Source organism: Agelaius phoeniceus, chromosome 13 (assembly GCF_051311805.1).
Source record: "Agelaius phoeniceus isolate bAgePho1 chromosome 13, bAgePho1.hap1, whole genome shotgun sequence".
Classification (NCBI taxonomy): domain Eukaryota; kingdom Metazoa; phylum Chordata; class Aves; order Passeriformes; family Icteridae; genus Agelaius; species Agelaius phoeniceus.
The window spans coordinates 8,613,862-8,627,346 of record NC_135277.1 but is presented as its reverse complement, the minus strand read 5'-3'; the positions used below and the strand labels follow the sequence as shown (position 1 = coordinate 8,627,346).

Sequence of the window (13,485 nt, the reverse complement as noted above, 5' to 3'; positions counted from 1 at the left end):
GTCTACTACAGACTTGTACACTGTAAAATAATGTTTGCTTTTGTAAATTACAGAAGCAAAATAATCCTCATCTATTCAGATAAGGGGCAGTTCATGTGCTATTTCCATGCTCTGCTTATCAGTGTGCCAAAACAAGGTTCTAGAAGGGAAAGACAACTTCATAGACTGAAGATTAGATCTCCCGCTCTGGATTTCAGTTTTATGCTTATGCTGGTAATAGTCTGTGCTTCATCATAGTTATGCTTCTTAATTGGATTCTGTGTCCAGAGGCCATTCTACAATCATTGGACTACAAAATCCATTAATCAAAAGCAATTTGTTTTGCATTTGAGCTGGTCACCTACAAGAGGAAAATGCTGGGGCTCTACAAAGGCTCCCCCTCCTCCTTCTCAGGCAGGCTCTGGCAGCACCCTGCACTCCATGTCCCCAGTGCAGAGGCTCAGGAAAACTCACCGCCTGCCAGAAATGTTTGGTTAATACATCACCTCCAAGCAATACTCTCTGGAGACACAGTAAATGGGAAATAGTACCTTCAGTAGTACAAAACAGTATTTCTAAAATGTAAGATTACAGTTCTTGTTAAATAGAACTTAGGAAAGCAGCCAGTTGGAAATTACTTCATAGCCTCACAGTGTCTCACAGTCTGCTCCTGCCCGAGCTCCCTCTTCCCATCAGCTGTGCTCATCTGCTTTCTAGGAAGTGGTGTTTCCAATGCAGTTATTGCAAATCTCAAATACATAACCTATATCTGTTCCTCTTAAGTGAATTCACCCACTCAATAGCATGCTTGGGGACAAAAATGCAGTCAGCTATGAAAAAGGAAGGCAGAAAGGAACCAAAATCAAATTAGATTGTTTTCAAGCATGAAAGTTATGTATCCCAAAAGCATCTAACAACCAGCCATCAAATTCAGGTGTCTTTCAACATTTTTCAGTTCTTCTTGGAGTCACCTGAGTGCAAGGGACAGAATTTGTGAACTGCAATGCCAGAGTAAGAAGATGAAGCAGCTCACCTGCTACCTTGACCTGGGTGGGCTTGCAGGTTCTGCAGGGCAGCACCTGGAACTCCTCTGCCTGGTACATGGAGTAGTCAGTGCTGGCCACCACCAGCCTGTCCCCAGGTCTCCAGGAGCTCACATCATCCGCCAGGTTCAGGACTGTGCTGTTCACGTTGGTGTCAACAGTCACTGTCAGCTTCGGTTTCACTGAAAACCCAAAATGCAAGGGTGGTAACTTCAGTCAATCTCATCAAAAAAAGCTTGCTCTTTCCTTTTTTCCCCCCACCCCTCCTTGGAGTGCCACCAAAAATTATTATTTTCTCATGTTTAAAAAAAAAAAAAAAGTTAACTCCTTCAAACAGGTTTTTTACTAGCTTTGGCTTGGCAAGCAAGAAAACAGGAAAGTATTTTTCTTTAGTTGCAGGCAGGTGGATTTTCCACTAATGCCAGGATAAATTTAAGTGCAGCTCTCAGTGGCTCATTCTCACCACACCCACTTAGTGGCAGCTCTTGTGGGCGTTGGGTGCTGTTGTTTACAGCAGCCAAGTGGTCTCTAACCTAATGATGGTTTTTTCCAGCAAAACAACAGTCTGCCACCCTTCTTTTCCTGCCAGCACCAAAAGTCCTAATGACCTGTCTAATGACCAGGGTAAGGACAGCGGTGTTGGAATGATTAACTACAAAATGACAGTTTCAAACCCTGTTGTCTTCACAGGTTCTGATTGACTAATCCTGCCTCACCCCAAAATGTTTTTGCAAAAGACAAGGAATTCACAGGAAAGAACTTGTCAAATATTTCTCACAGCCTTGCTGGGTATTTGAAAAACCACCATGCTGCTTCTGTTAGTGCTCAGGAGTTTTTCCTGATTTAAATCTTCGGCCGTTCTATCTGAGTTCGTGTCCATAGCCCAGCCCAAAGCTTTAGCTTGGAAAAATTACAGAAGTTGTTGTGACACCAAGAAGGAGCCAATCGTGGGAGGACAGGATTTCTGCTGTTCTCTGTTCTGGCTTTCAGTGATGGGGCACATACCAGATTTGCCACACAGGAACCTGACTCTGTAGTTGTGGCAGCCCTCTCCTGTCTGGTCCTTGCCGTGGCACAGGAATTGGTAATCGTGGCCGCTCTTGTAGAAAACCTCCACGGTTAAATCTGCTCCATCAAGAGTCATCGCCTGGAAAAGGGATGGAAATACAACTCAGGGGCTGCTGGGAGGTAAAGGGATTTCACCAAAACATCTGAGCCATCAGAAGAGGCCTTTGCTTTGTTTTGGGTGGTGGCACAAGCACTGCCTAGCAAATCCCTGTGACTGGGCTCTCCAGGCAGCGTTTCCAGCTGCTGCTCACACACAGCCACTGCTGAGGTGCACGCCTTTTCCTGTGTCTATATGAGACCATGGGCTGTTTGGGAGGAGTTTGGGAGCTTCACAAACAGCTGTTTCAGTGCCCTGGATTTTCTCTTGCCACTGGTTTGAGGGCAGATGGAAACGTTGAACACGGATGCTCGCACCCGGATGAACTCATGGCTTCAAGCCTTTGCACTGCTCTCATTCCATTGCTTGTGGCAAGGCTCTGGCTGAACCTTGCAGAGGAAAGGGCTAGGGGTTTTATTTCTCCATTGCATGGATCAGTCTCTCAAAAAAAAACCCAAAGGGTGCTGCAACACTGCTGCCTGTTCCAAAAGAAACAAGGAGAAAATGCCCTTTTCTCACAGGCAAGTACCAGCCTGTAGAGCTGCCTTGAGAAAAAAGGCTGTATCATGCCAAGAAGCAGTGAGATATGAAACCTCTCTGCTGTTCCTGCTGGGGCAATGTCTCAGGGTCATGTCAAATTTCACATTCTGTCTCCAGAGCTTGCATTTCTCTCGACCCTTTCACAAAAATGTGGTGCATTGCATGGGGCAATCCAAATACCACGTGCATTTTGACAAGACACCAGGAGAAAAGCCATCTTTCAATGAAGGGTCTGATCCTCATCCTCTCACTCATGCAGGCTTTCCTTATTAATGAAACCACCCCTGCTGCCATGTGTGGGATTAGCACCATCAGCTGGAGGAATGTGCCTCTGGCTGTGCTGTTCTGCTGTTATTATCATCATCATATCTTCAATCTTCTCCCATGTTCCAGAGCTGGGGCAGGCCAGCTGCTATAAATCAGTGTAGCTTTGTAAAAGCAATGAGCAGCACCAGATTACAGTTCCTAAGGATTTGCCCTAAGATCTGCAGGATAAACTGAAAAATGTCTCACTTTAATATACATGGGGGAAGAAAGAAAAAAAACCAACTTATTTCACAGAAGAGGGGAAAAAAAAGGTTTGTTTCTAGAGCAGAAGAATATCTTCTTTCTGTTTTAACATGCATTCTAGAAGGGGAGGCATCATAAACATCTGACCCCTGTTTTGAACTAAGTTGTCACTTCTAATACACGTATATGGAAGCAGAAATGAATGTGGATTTGGTAAGACCTGGCCAAAAATTATAGGGCAGTTTTTTCCTTTCTGTTCAAGAGAGATCCTTTATAACATCTAGCCCTGGAAACTTTCACTCATACAGTCAGCATTCCCATTTACTTCAATAGCCACATTCTTGCAAATAAGAACAACTCCACTGGCTGAGAGCACACAGGAACCTTGGGCTCAGCCTCACACAGATGTGAAGGATTTTATTGTCTTTTTCTAGGCAATGCTTCTGCTATAGTATTTTTACCAGTATTTTTACCAGGTATTTTATATAAAAAAAAAAATCCTCATTTCTCGCTAGGCTTTTTTGTCCTTAAAGAGGTTTTTTGCAGTGTCACAAAAGGTATCTCAGTGTTCCTTAAACGTGCTGGCCCGATGGCATAATTATAATGCTTAGCTCCAAATAGAATTTAAATTTCTTTCCACAGAGATAAAACAATTGGTTCCAAGAAATGGCTGAAAGCTCACCAATATTTTTGACAACCTGCTACAGCTGGTAGTTGCACTATCTTGTTGCATTTTGTGATTAATTTTTAAGGTAGGGTCCATTCCAAGACCATTTAAAACCTTTGAAATTTTCATGTGCTTGCTCCTTTTAATCTTCCTGCAGGGAACCACATATTTCATGATAGCATCTGTGCTGTCCATGACCCATCTGTACACCTTTTCATGCCAGGAGCTGGAATTTACTGAGAGGAACTCAATTCTATCAACTTTGTCCCAGAACAATACAAGACTGTAAACAAGATCTTATTGGTTCTGTATTAGAGTGGTAAAATAATTGGTGTATTTTATTTAGAAACAAAAATTACTGACAAGCACAATTATTTTTGGGGTTCAGTGCCAGTCCAAAGAAGACTTGCCCCTCTAAAGCAAGAGGTAAGCCTGCCTACCTGGATGTCAATGGGCTGCCTGCAGATTTTGTCAGGATGAGCAGCTTTGAAGTCAGACAGCTTCTCCATGTCCTTAGATCTTGCTTTGTCAGGCTTCTCAAACCACTCTGTCCATTCTACATCTGGAGACAAGTGCAAACAAGTATAGTCATTTGAAAGTCAAGCTTAATGAGTGCAGCAAAAATGCACGAAGCATAAATATGATCTCAGATATCATTCACAAGTTTCTTCACTGATGATCTGATTCATGCCTCTTCCTGCCAGTCTGTCAGCCACTTTTAATGATGCTGTGAAGTGCAACCAGCCAGGGAAGAGCAGAGTTATTAAAAGCTTCATAATTGGCATGTGCACTGTAAGCATTATTAATAGATACAGATTTTGGATCTGTGTCTGCCTTAGCTGCCTTCTCTGATCTTCAGATCAAGTTGCACCAGCTACTGTGTGTTGTCTGAAACATGGACATGATGACTGTGCAGTGAAAAGAGGAGGTTGTGTGTGATCTCTGAGACCATAGGAGATGGAATTTCATACTCAGTGCAGAGAAGGAAAAAGGATCCCAATTATTCAGAGGGTCCTAGAGACAACTGGGGGAAGAATCTGTGAGTGCTCATTAATTGGTTTAGTGACGACATAAATAGCAGCTAGCAAGTCCACTCTTCCCAAATGGAAAAGGATTGCAGGAAAAAGGATGATTCACCCTATTTGTCAGCTGTCTAGCACCGAGTGAAATAGCCCACAGACCCCTCACCTTGAACCCACTCGCTCGTTGAAGAGACGTTAAAATGTTCTCCATTCTCAGCTTTGAATAGTTTGAATACTTTGGCCACAGCTGAGCCTTTGTGACCTGTTGAAAAACCCAAAACATTGGTAGAATCATTGAAATCAATTGGAAAAATCATTGAATGCAATTAATAAGAGAAAGAACTGAAAATATTGTGCTTATTTGCATACTTTGACTACATTATTCAAAATTAGCCCTGCACAAATTCCAGAAAAATTTACTAATCTTGCAATGAGGCTTCAGACACTTTTGTAACTGCATGGATAATGAGGAAGAAAAGCTTTCAAAAATCAAGAGGATAAAGCCCACAGTTATTTGCCATATATTTCTATTTTGATTTAATGTTGTAGCAAGCTGTGTTATTCATGTCATGAGAAGACAGAGACTCAACAGTGTTCAGCTTGCAAGAAAATGGTTTCACAGGAGGACTTGAGGCTACTGATTCAGGATACACTAATTAAAATTTCAGCTGATGTGAACTTGTGTCTTAAGAGAGGCAGTGTCTGAGCTCAGTGAAGTTTCATGGATTTACACTGGTGCAGAATCTCACCTTTTATCTAAAGGTTTGGATAACCTAAGCTATCCCTCACTCAGTTGCTTCAGATGCATCAGTGGGAAGATGCAATATATAAAGAGAGCATTCAATTAAATGTGTCAAAGCACCAATTGCTCATAGCTTTGATGTAATGCAGTGGGAAGTAAAAACACCATTGGCCAAATTAAACTCAGCTATAACTCCAGTAACTCCCAGACATCACGTCAAGACAGCATTTTGTGCGTTAAGTACCTTGATATTCAATGTGGTCTTCAACAGAAGAGGAGGGATTTCCTTTAATGGTAATAAAACTCCATGGGTGCCTGGAAAATGAAAATGAGAAATGATCAAGTAATGTCAAGTATGAGATGCATATGTCTTATAGCCCTATGTTCCTAAATTTCTCAGAGGCACCACATCCAAAACATTCTCATTAGTGTCACAGGCAGAGTAGTTAAAATTAATATTATCTTAACACTCTATATTTCTTCAGTAAATATATCAGAAGAGAAGCAAATTTGAAGACAAATCCCCACTTAAAACATGCCTGTAACAAGTGTGTTTGTTTTTTAAATGAATGTTTGAAGAAACTTGTGTATGACAGACCCAAGAGACACTGGCAACTCCTCGGGGAGCCTGAAAATAAATCCTCTCTGTGTGTGTACATGTGTATACACTGAAGAATATGAAAAGAAGCCACTTCTGCTTAAATAAATTTAGCTCAAGCTGAAACCTTGTATATGACAATTGTCTTTGGAATGACCCATGAGAATTTCTAATAGACAGACTGGCTGGCAAAGGACAGTAAAAATTCTTAGATAGTCTCTGCATATCTGGTTTCCTTCTTTGAACATTGAACATTGAACAAGGATAAAGGTTTACAGCTCTGAATTGTCTATTCAAACCTGATCCCGAGTCAGAATTCAGTTCATTATCATCTGATGGTTTTTGATCAAGTGGGTTCAATAGCTATCAGCCACCCTGGAGGATGAGAAAACAATGGAGACAGGGACTAAAGTGCCTCCCAGCCTTGGGGCTGAACCCAATTAGGAGGAGTCAGGGGGGATTTTTTATCTTCAAAGTAGAGGTAGTTCAGGCATATCTGCTCTTAATGAATAAGAGAATAAAAAATCTGCTTTTAGGGTGGTAGGGAGACCATCCTGAATTACCAAAAATTCCCATGGATTAGGTCATGTCTCTATAGTTATAAATATCTGGTCATTTTAATTGCATCAAGAGTCTTGCAGGTCACCTTGCATTGGTGCAAGTGAAGTTCCAAACCACTCTGGTCTGGAACTCCAGAATAAAACACATTCAGAGAATGACAGAGAGCCCCTGAAACACACCCAAATCAGGAGCTGGGATTTGCTGGGATTTGCTGCTCTGGGCACAGCAGGGGCAGGCTTGGGGTGAGCTCTGGTGCAGCCCAGGCTGTGCCATGGCCCTGGTGGACACGGCTGCTCAGGGGACACTGTCCCAGCAGCATCCTCAGCCCCAGCCCTGGCCAGGCTGGGTGGGAGCTGCCAGCACCACTGCCTCAGGAGCCTGCCAGCGAGCCAGATGCTCCTGCTGGAAAATTTGCCTCTGTGCCAATTGCTGAAGGCACTGACAGGCTGTGATCTCCATCCAGGGAGAGAAGGGGGATGGGAGCAGGAAGGACACTTTTTATCACTCAGCACTCAGGATAGATTTTTTTTGTTATTATTATTATTATTTTGGTAAACCAATTTTGAAACAAATGACAAAATATTATGGTGCCTCAAAAATAAGAAAAAAAAATTAAAAGAATAAGGAGTTATTCACTTCTGCAGCTCAAGGTTTGGCCCCATTTCATGTGTTAAAATACTTGTTTCTCCCTGTTATTTTGCCACTAAAAATAGTTTTAAAGTCGTTCAACCCTGACACATAAGGACACATGCAATCTGTTTGGGCTGTATGAAATGAAGCGACCAGGAAGTCCAGAGCCAAGCAGGAGATATTTGTGTGGAATTCCAAAGAGAATAACTATGTCATCAAGTGCAAAAAGGCTTTCTCTTCATTTATTAGTAAAAGGGGAAAAAATGGCTCACACTGAAAGAGTAAACACACTTTTCAGAAGGAAAACAATAGGAGAGGAATGCAAGATTTTCCTTTCATTCCTAATGAATGTTCTGGAGTTAGCAAATAGGGATTAAAAGAGATTCCAGGAGCACAGAAACATTTCTGAATAAATCAGCATTGTGCATCGGCTCTGCTACAGCAAGGGGGAGTTGCACAACTTTGCAATCTGGTTGAACACTGAGCAAGTGGAGATGGACAGGAATTTGCCCATTAACCCCCACCAACACCCCGTCCAGAAACCAACACAATCTATGACTGAATTACACTCCTCTTCTCCCAGGGGTGCCCATGGCCATCCCCAGCCATCCTCAGGAGCTGAGATTTGACAGCCAGGATTCAGCAGGAGCAGCCAGCAAACCCCAGTGCTGGGCAGGGAGTGGTGACAGGAGTGTTAGAAATAAAAATCCATCTGCTCTCCTCAGTCAGAGCCTGCCATGGCCACAGAGGGTAAAATGCATACACATGTGTGTAATTTTCTCATTCCGAAAAGATACTAAAAAAAACTTTCCAAAAGCACCTGTCAAGTGCATACATCCTAATTCATAGTTATAGATGTACCTGAAATGTAAACCACTATATCTAAATCTTGTTACACTGAAAGGGAAGTTCAATTTGCTTTAGAGGAAAAGCTTGGATACACCTAAAGCTGCCTGTGCTCCACTGTGCCATCAAACTGCCTTTCTCAGTCAGGTCCCAGCTGCCATCCAGACAATGTGGTTTTTGAGAACTGATGAACTTAAACTCTGAGAACACTCCTAAAAATATGTTATTTTAAATAATGCACCAGATATTTTTCCACACACCAGTATGCTGGTGGAAGACAGTGTTGGCCAATTACTACTTCATTATTTATCCACATGTCTCTATAATTCATGGAATGCAATTTTGTGGTATTTCAGATAACAGCATGGCAAGGATTAGCCTTTTGACTGCAAACAATAGCAACACTGAAAGTCACACTTCCATGGATGAATTTCTGCAGTATTTCCATTATAAACATTGATGGCAAAATGATGAGAAGCTCGCATTAAAACACCACAGCAGCCTAAAAAAACCAAGTGCAATTTACTTTTATAAACATGCGCAAAACCCATCAATTCCTTCCTGTAGCATCACTGGGGGAAAAAAGTGTAATGTTCAAAAGTCACATTCTATTTCCCTAATTCCAGCATTTGAAAAAAAAAACCAGCAGGCTACTGGACTCTAATATGGGGTCTAGATTTGAGAGCAAGAATTGCAGTGATGGAGATAGCCTGGCTTTGGAGACCATTTCTGCCCCCCTTGTTGATTCTTTGAAATGTGTTGTCTGGTGCCCAGGAGCCCCTGTAACTTTTGACACAACCTCTTCATCAACCACCCCAGATCTTGCTCCATCTGTGTGTGCCCAGCTGACAGATGTCTCTTTCCACAAACTCCTGTATTGAAACACTTCTCCCTACAAGGCAGATTTTGTCTCTGTGTGTGTGTTCTGCAGACACTCTCTTAGTGCCTCATAAAAAAAAGCCTACATAAATTCAGATAAACACAAAAAATATAATGGCTACAGTTGGGTAAATAGCAAATATTCTCAACAGTCTGTGTGCCAACACAGACACTGTTTTGGCCACAGAAGTATTTACAGTCCACACCATAAATCCATGTTTGCTAAATTTCTGTGCTGCACAAGTCCCCAGACCTGTATTGGACAAGCTGAGGAATGTGCTGTATGTGTGTCTGTATGTAGCCAGGGCTACACAGCAATTATTGTACCCTCCTTAATGCTCAGCCCATCTAATCCTCTCTGTGTGTATGAATATGCTTCTTAAATCTTTGGGGGATGGCTTGAAAATAAATTGGAATAAGCAACCTGTGGGAACAATGTCTTGGAAAACCATCTTTTTTAATGTGAATCATATGCTATTCCTCAATCTGCTAATAAAAATACCCAATATAGACTCTGAGTGCATCTGAAACTATCCAATTAACTGCTAAAACTGCACATTGAGATGTTTCCCTCTTTTTTTATTTTTTTTTTCCCATGTGAAAGAACTTTGTGACTTTGAAAGAGTGGAACTATTTGGACATCTCAGGAACATAATAAAGCCTCTGTGCTGGGAGAACTGGCAGGACTGGCACATACCTAAACCCAAGGTGGAGGAAATGCTTGCTGCCCAGTTTGGTCATTGCTTTCCTGGCCAAGTCATCCAAGTTTCTGGATCCTTCATCATTCACTGCGACCGACAGGATCATGCCATTTGCAACTCTCCCCAAATACTGAGCCAGGCGGACACTTTCCTCTTTTGCTCTGTAGGTATCAAACCTGAAATGATCAAAAACACCCATAAACATTTACTGCAGCAATCACCACACCTTCATGTACTGAAAAGCAAGTGCTATAAAGAAAGTACTCTTTTGTATTGCTCACTGTAATATTACCCTGCTGCAAAAGCACTTGTCTAGCAGGGTGTCTGTTAAACCAAATTGATGAAACTCTAATTGACAAACTGCAAGGTATAACACTGCTCACTCTGTGGTTTTGGAGATGGCTGCTCTAGGAGGAATTGTACAGACATGCAATTACACACCCATTTGAACAAGATGCTGAAATGTGTGTGCTTGAGCTTGCTGAGATGCTGTCCCCAGCCTGCTCCCCAAGATGCTCCCATCCAGGCAGCCAGAGGGTCACTCACCGATCGGAATGGACAACTGCCCCTGTCTTTGGGTCAATGACATGGACAATCACACCCCGGTGGCCCCAGCTCCTCTCGAAGTAATATCCACCTTCTTCCATGCCACCAGGATGCAGAGTCTTGTTCAGGAAAGTCCAGGAGAGCTTTTTCTTTCCATGGATCTCAAGAGTGCCACCTTTGCTGACTCCAAGGTACTTCTGTCCAAAGTAAGGATTTGGCTGGGTGCCGTCATCAGCTCTAAAGCAGAAAGGGAGGAAAGGGACCAGGTTTGGGTTTGTTCTGAGTCAAGGAACCTCTCTCCTTGTGCTGCCAAGACCCAAGGAGAGAAGGTTCAAAGTTTGCTGTGCGTTTCTTTCAGGTATTCCAAGAATCAGGAGCTGCCCCCATTGTACAGAAAATAAATTATATTAAAAAATAGTAGCAGCTACCAAGGACTAAAAGCAATCTGGAACATAGCTTATACATGCTTTATTCATTATATCCAAGCCAGAGGACGCCTGGAGATCAGACTGAATGGGATTTCTGTGTTTTGAATTCTGGAGGCAGGCAAGACCCTAGCCAGGAGCTAAGAGGTCCAGTGGTTATTAAATGTTAATTTAGCATCCTTGAAATTTTAAGAGATCCTGTACCAATCTGCAAGACAAATGTATTATCCTTCAGCTCACAATTCCCATACAGAAAGAAAGGAGGTTTAGAGAGGAGAACTTTCAGACAAAAATAACTCCTCAGGTTTTAAGCCCATTCTGGAAAATCAGTTTGAGTTGTGGCAAGGTGCATGCTGATTCTCTAGCATGCCCAAACACCCCAGTGCTCAAATCCCAGTAGAAGAGAAAAAATCCCAAACATGCATCAATTTTTGTGGACCTTTAAATTGTTTAAAAAGTTACTGAACTTTTCACAGAGTGCTGATGATAAGTATACCTGAGAACATGCAATTTTAAGAAACATTTTCATTCCCTGACCTGGAAGAGAGATGCCAGAAGGTTCTAAGGTAGTATTTTATCATGCATACATACCGCCCATATAGGATGATAACCACATTGCCTTGGTAAGGGCACAGCTCACTGCCAATGTGCAGCTCTCCATCATTTTCAATGAGTATGTGTCTTGTACGCAGAATGATGGGCTGCACATCATCTTTGATCACCAGTTTTCCTAAATAGAGAAGGTTATGACATTTGCTTTATCACCCAGCAGCTCTTGTGAGGTTGTGGTATCACTGTGCTAAACTCAATGCTGAGCTGATATCTCAGTTTTTGAAAAATTCTCTTCATACACCCCAAAAGAGCTCTCAATACAATTCCTGAAAACATTGGTTTTTATTCAGTCCAGGTCTTGAAGAGTGCAAATAAAATTTACATGGAAGAGGACTCATTCAAAACTGAGAGTTAAGATGAATGGAAGCTATTCATGCCAGCAACACTATGGCTCTGTCCTTGGAGACAAAGAGGGACATAAGCATCTGCCCTGTCCTGAGGCCCTGATAACACAACTACTGTGGTGTGATGCTATTGGGCCAGTGGTTTGGTAAAAAAAATGTTTTTTGAAGCAGATTGCAGAAGTAGAACTGATCATTACACTGAGCTACTCATGTAAATTCTCCAGACAGGACAGAAATTAGCCCAGGTACAATGGCTAAAGAATCTCAGCACCTCAGCTACCACCCAGGCCTGTACTGAGGTAAAGCTGTGTTTGCCCAGTTGCCACCCACTTCTCAGCAAAAAGCAAGAAGCTCTCCCAGCACAATCCACAGGGATTTAAACAGTGCCAGTGGAGAGCAGAGTGCAGGCAGCCTTGGAGCAGCAGGTTTTACCTCCATCAGTGATGTGGATGGAGTGCACAGTTGCAGAAGAAGAGAGCAGCACCTTCCTGCCGTTGCGGATTTCAACGCGGTTTTCTTCGTTGTGACCTGGGTTCCACACTTCTAACTCAGGCTCTCTGTCAGGACATGTGACAGCTGCTTCTGCTGGGCAAAGATGGAGAGAGAGAGGACAATCAGTGTTTGTTGGGAGGGCGACAGGAAGCTCTGCACCTGGGCATCTTTACAGTGTCATTCAGCATCAGCCTCTTGGCTGACTCCCCGGAGCACAGCAGTACCTCAGTGCACCAGGGCACACGTGGGTCACCACCAAAAGAAAACAAACAAGCTCTATGGTTTTCTGTTTTCTGGAAGAATGGAAAAACCCAATGCAAAGGAGCCTTGCAGGGGATGCAGTTTCTAGAAAACTACTGAAAAGGCACTTTCACTGAGCCCTTCCTGCAGTGACATGTAGCTCTGTTCATACCATCTATACACAAAGCCCAGGGAAGGTGTTGATAAAAGGATAAAACTACTACCTTTAAAAATGCCCCCAAAAAACTGCTTTGTTTAATATAAAAATGCTAAAATATGTTTGCATTATATATTTTCACTGGAGACAGAAAGAAAAAGAGATCAAACTAACATGGAAACACCAAGGACCAAGCAATTACCAGTACATCCAGTAACAGAGAGCAACAGGAACCTCACAAGTGTGCCTGGGTTTGTGAGCTTTTCCAGGCAGAAGCAATGAGGATTCATTCACTTTGGGATCACACATGTGCAGTCTCCACACACCAATTTGATGATGGGCTGCCATGACGTGTTAGTCTGAACAGCTCTCATACCACATGCAAGAGTCTCATGTTGCAACTATTTATTTCAGATAAAATATTTCCCTGGTAAAACCTCAGTTGATATGTGAGCCTCTAATCAACAAATATGATATGTCTTACTGTAATCAACAAAACTGTGAGTGAGAGTCTCAAGTGTGATGCATATTTTCTGAGGGTAGAACCCTTTCTAATCCCAGGAAGCTGAGGTCAGTGGAAGTTTGAACAATGAGTCCTTTGCCTTCAGAAAGGGCTGGGAGTTCTCACCAGCTCTACAATTTTTATCCCTTTAAACAAAAACACCATGGAGGAAAGCACAGGACCAACAAATCAGTGATGATGGGCATGGGATAAACACCTTGACCTCAGCAGGGTTATGTCTCTGGAACTTGGTATAGAAAAGTTGGGTGGGTTTTGACCCACGG

General features: G+C 42.5%; 1 protein-coding gene across 2 annotated transcripts in view; it reads right to left on the bottom strand.

Annotated features, from left to right (window-relative positions):
* Positions 1–13,485, bottom strand: part of LOC129126338 (cell migration-inducing and hyaluronan-binding protein) — a 101,649-nt gene that overhangs the window by 35,037 nt on the left and 53,127 nt on the right. The window contains exons 3-11 of one of the 2 annotated variants that reach the window (XM_077185376.1): positions 12,243–12,395; positions 11,446–11,584; positions 10,430–10,666; positions 9,880–10,059; positions 5,913–5,983; positions 5,093–5,188; positions 4,345–4,466; positions 2,028–2,169; positions 1,013–1,204 (exon numbers count right to left, since the gene is read on the bottom strand). In XM_077185376.1, coding sequence (XP_077041491.1) covers positions 1,013–1,204; positions 2,028–2,169; positions 4,345–4,466; positions 5,093–5,188; positions 5,913–5,983; positions 9,880–10,059; positions 10,430–10,666; positions 11,446–11,584; positions 12,243–12,395 — 1,332 coding nt within the window. The remainder of the gene's footprint in view (positions 1–1,012; positions 1,205–2,027; positions 2,170–4,344; positions 4,467–5,092; positions 5,189–5,912; positions 5,984–9,879; positions 10,060–10,429; positions 10,667–11,445; positions 11,585–12,242; positions 12,396–13,485) is intronic. The other variant, XM_077185377.1, reaches the window with a different exon arrangement.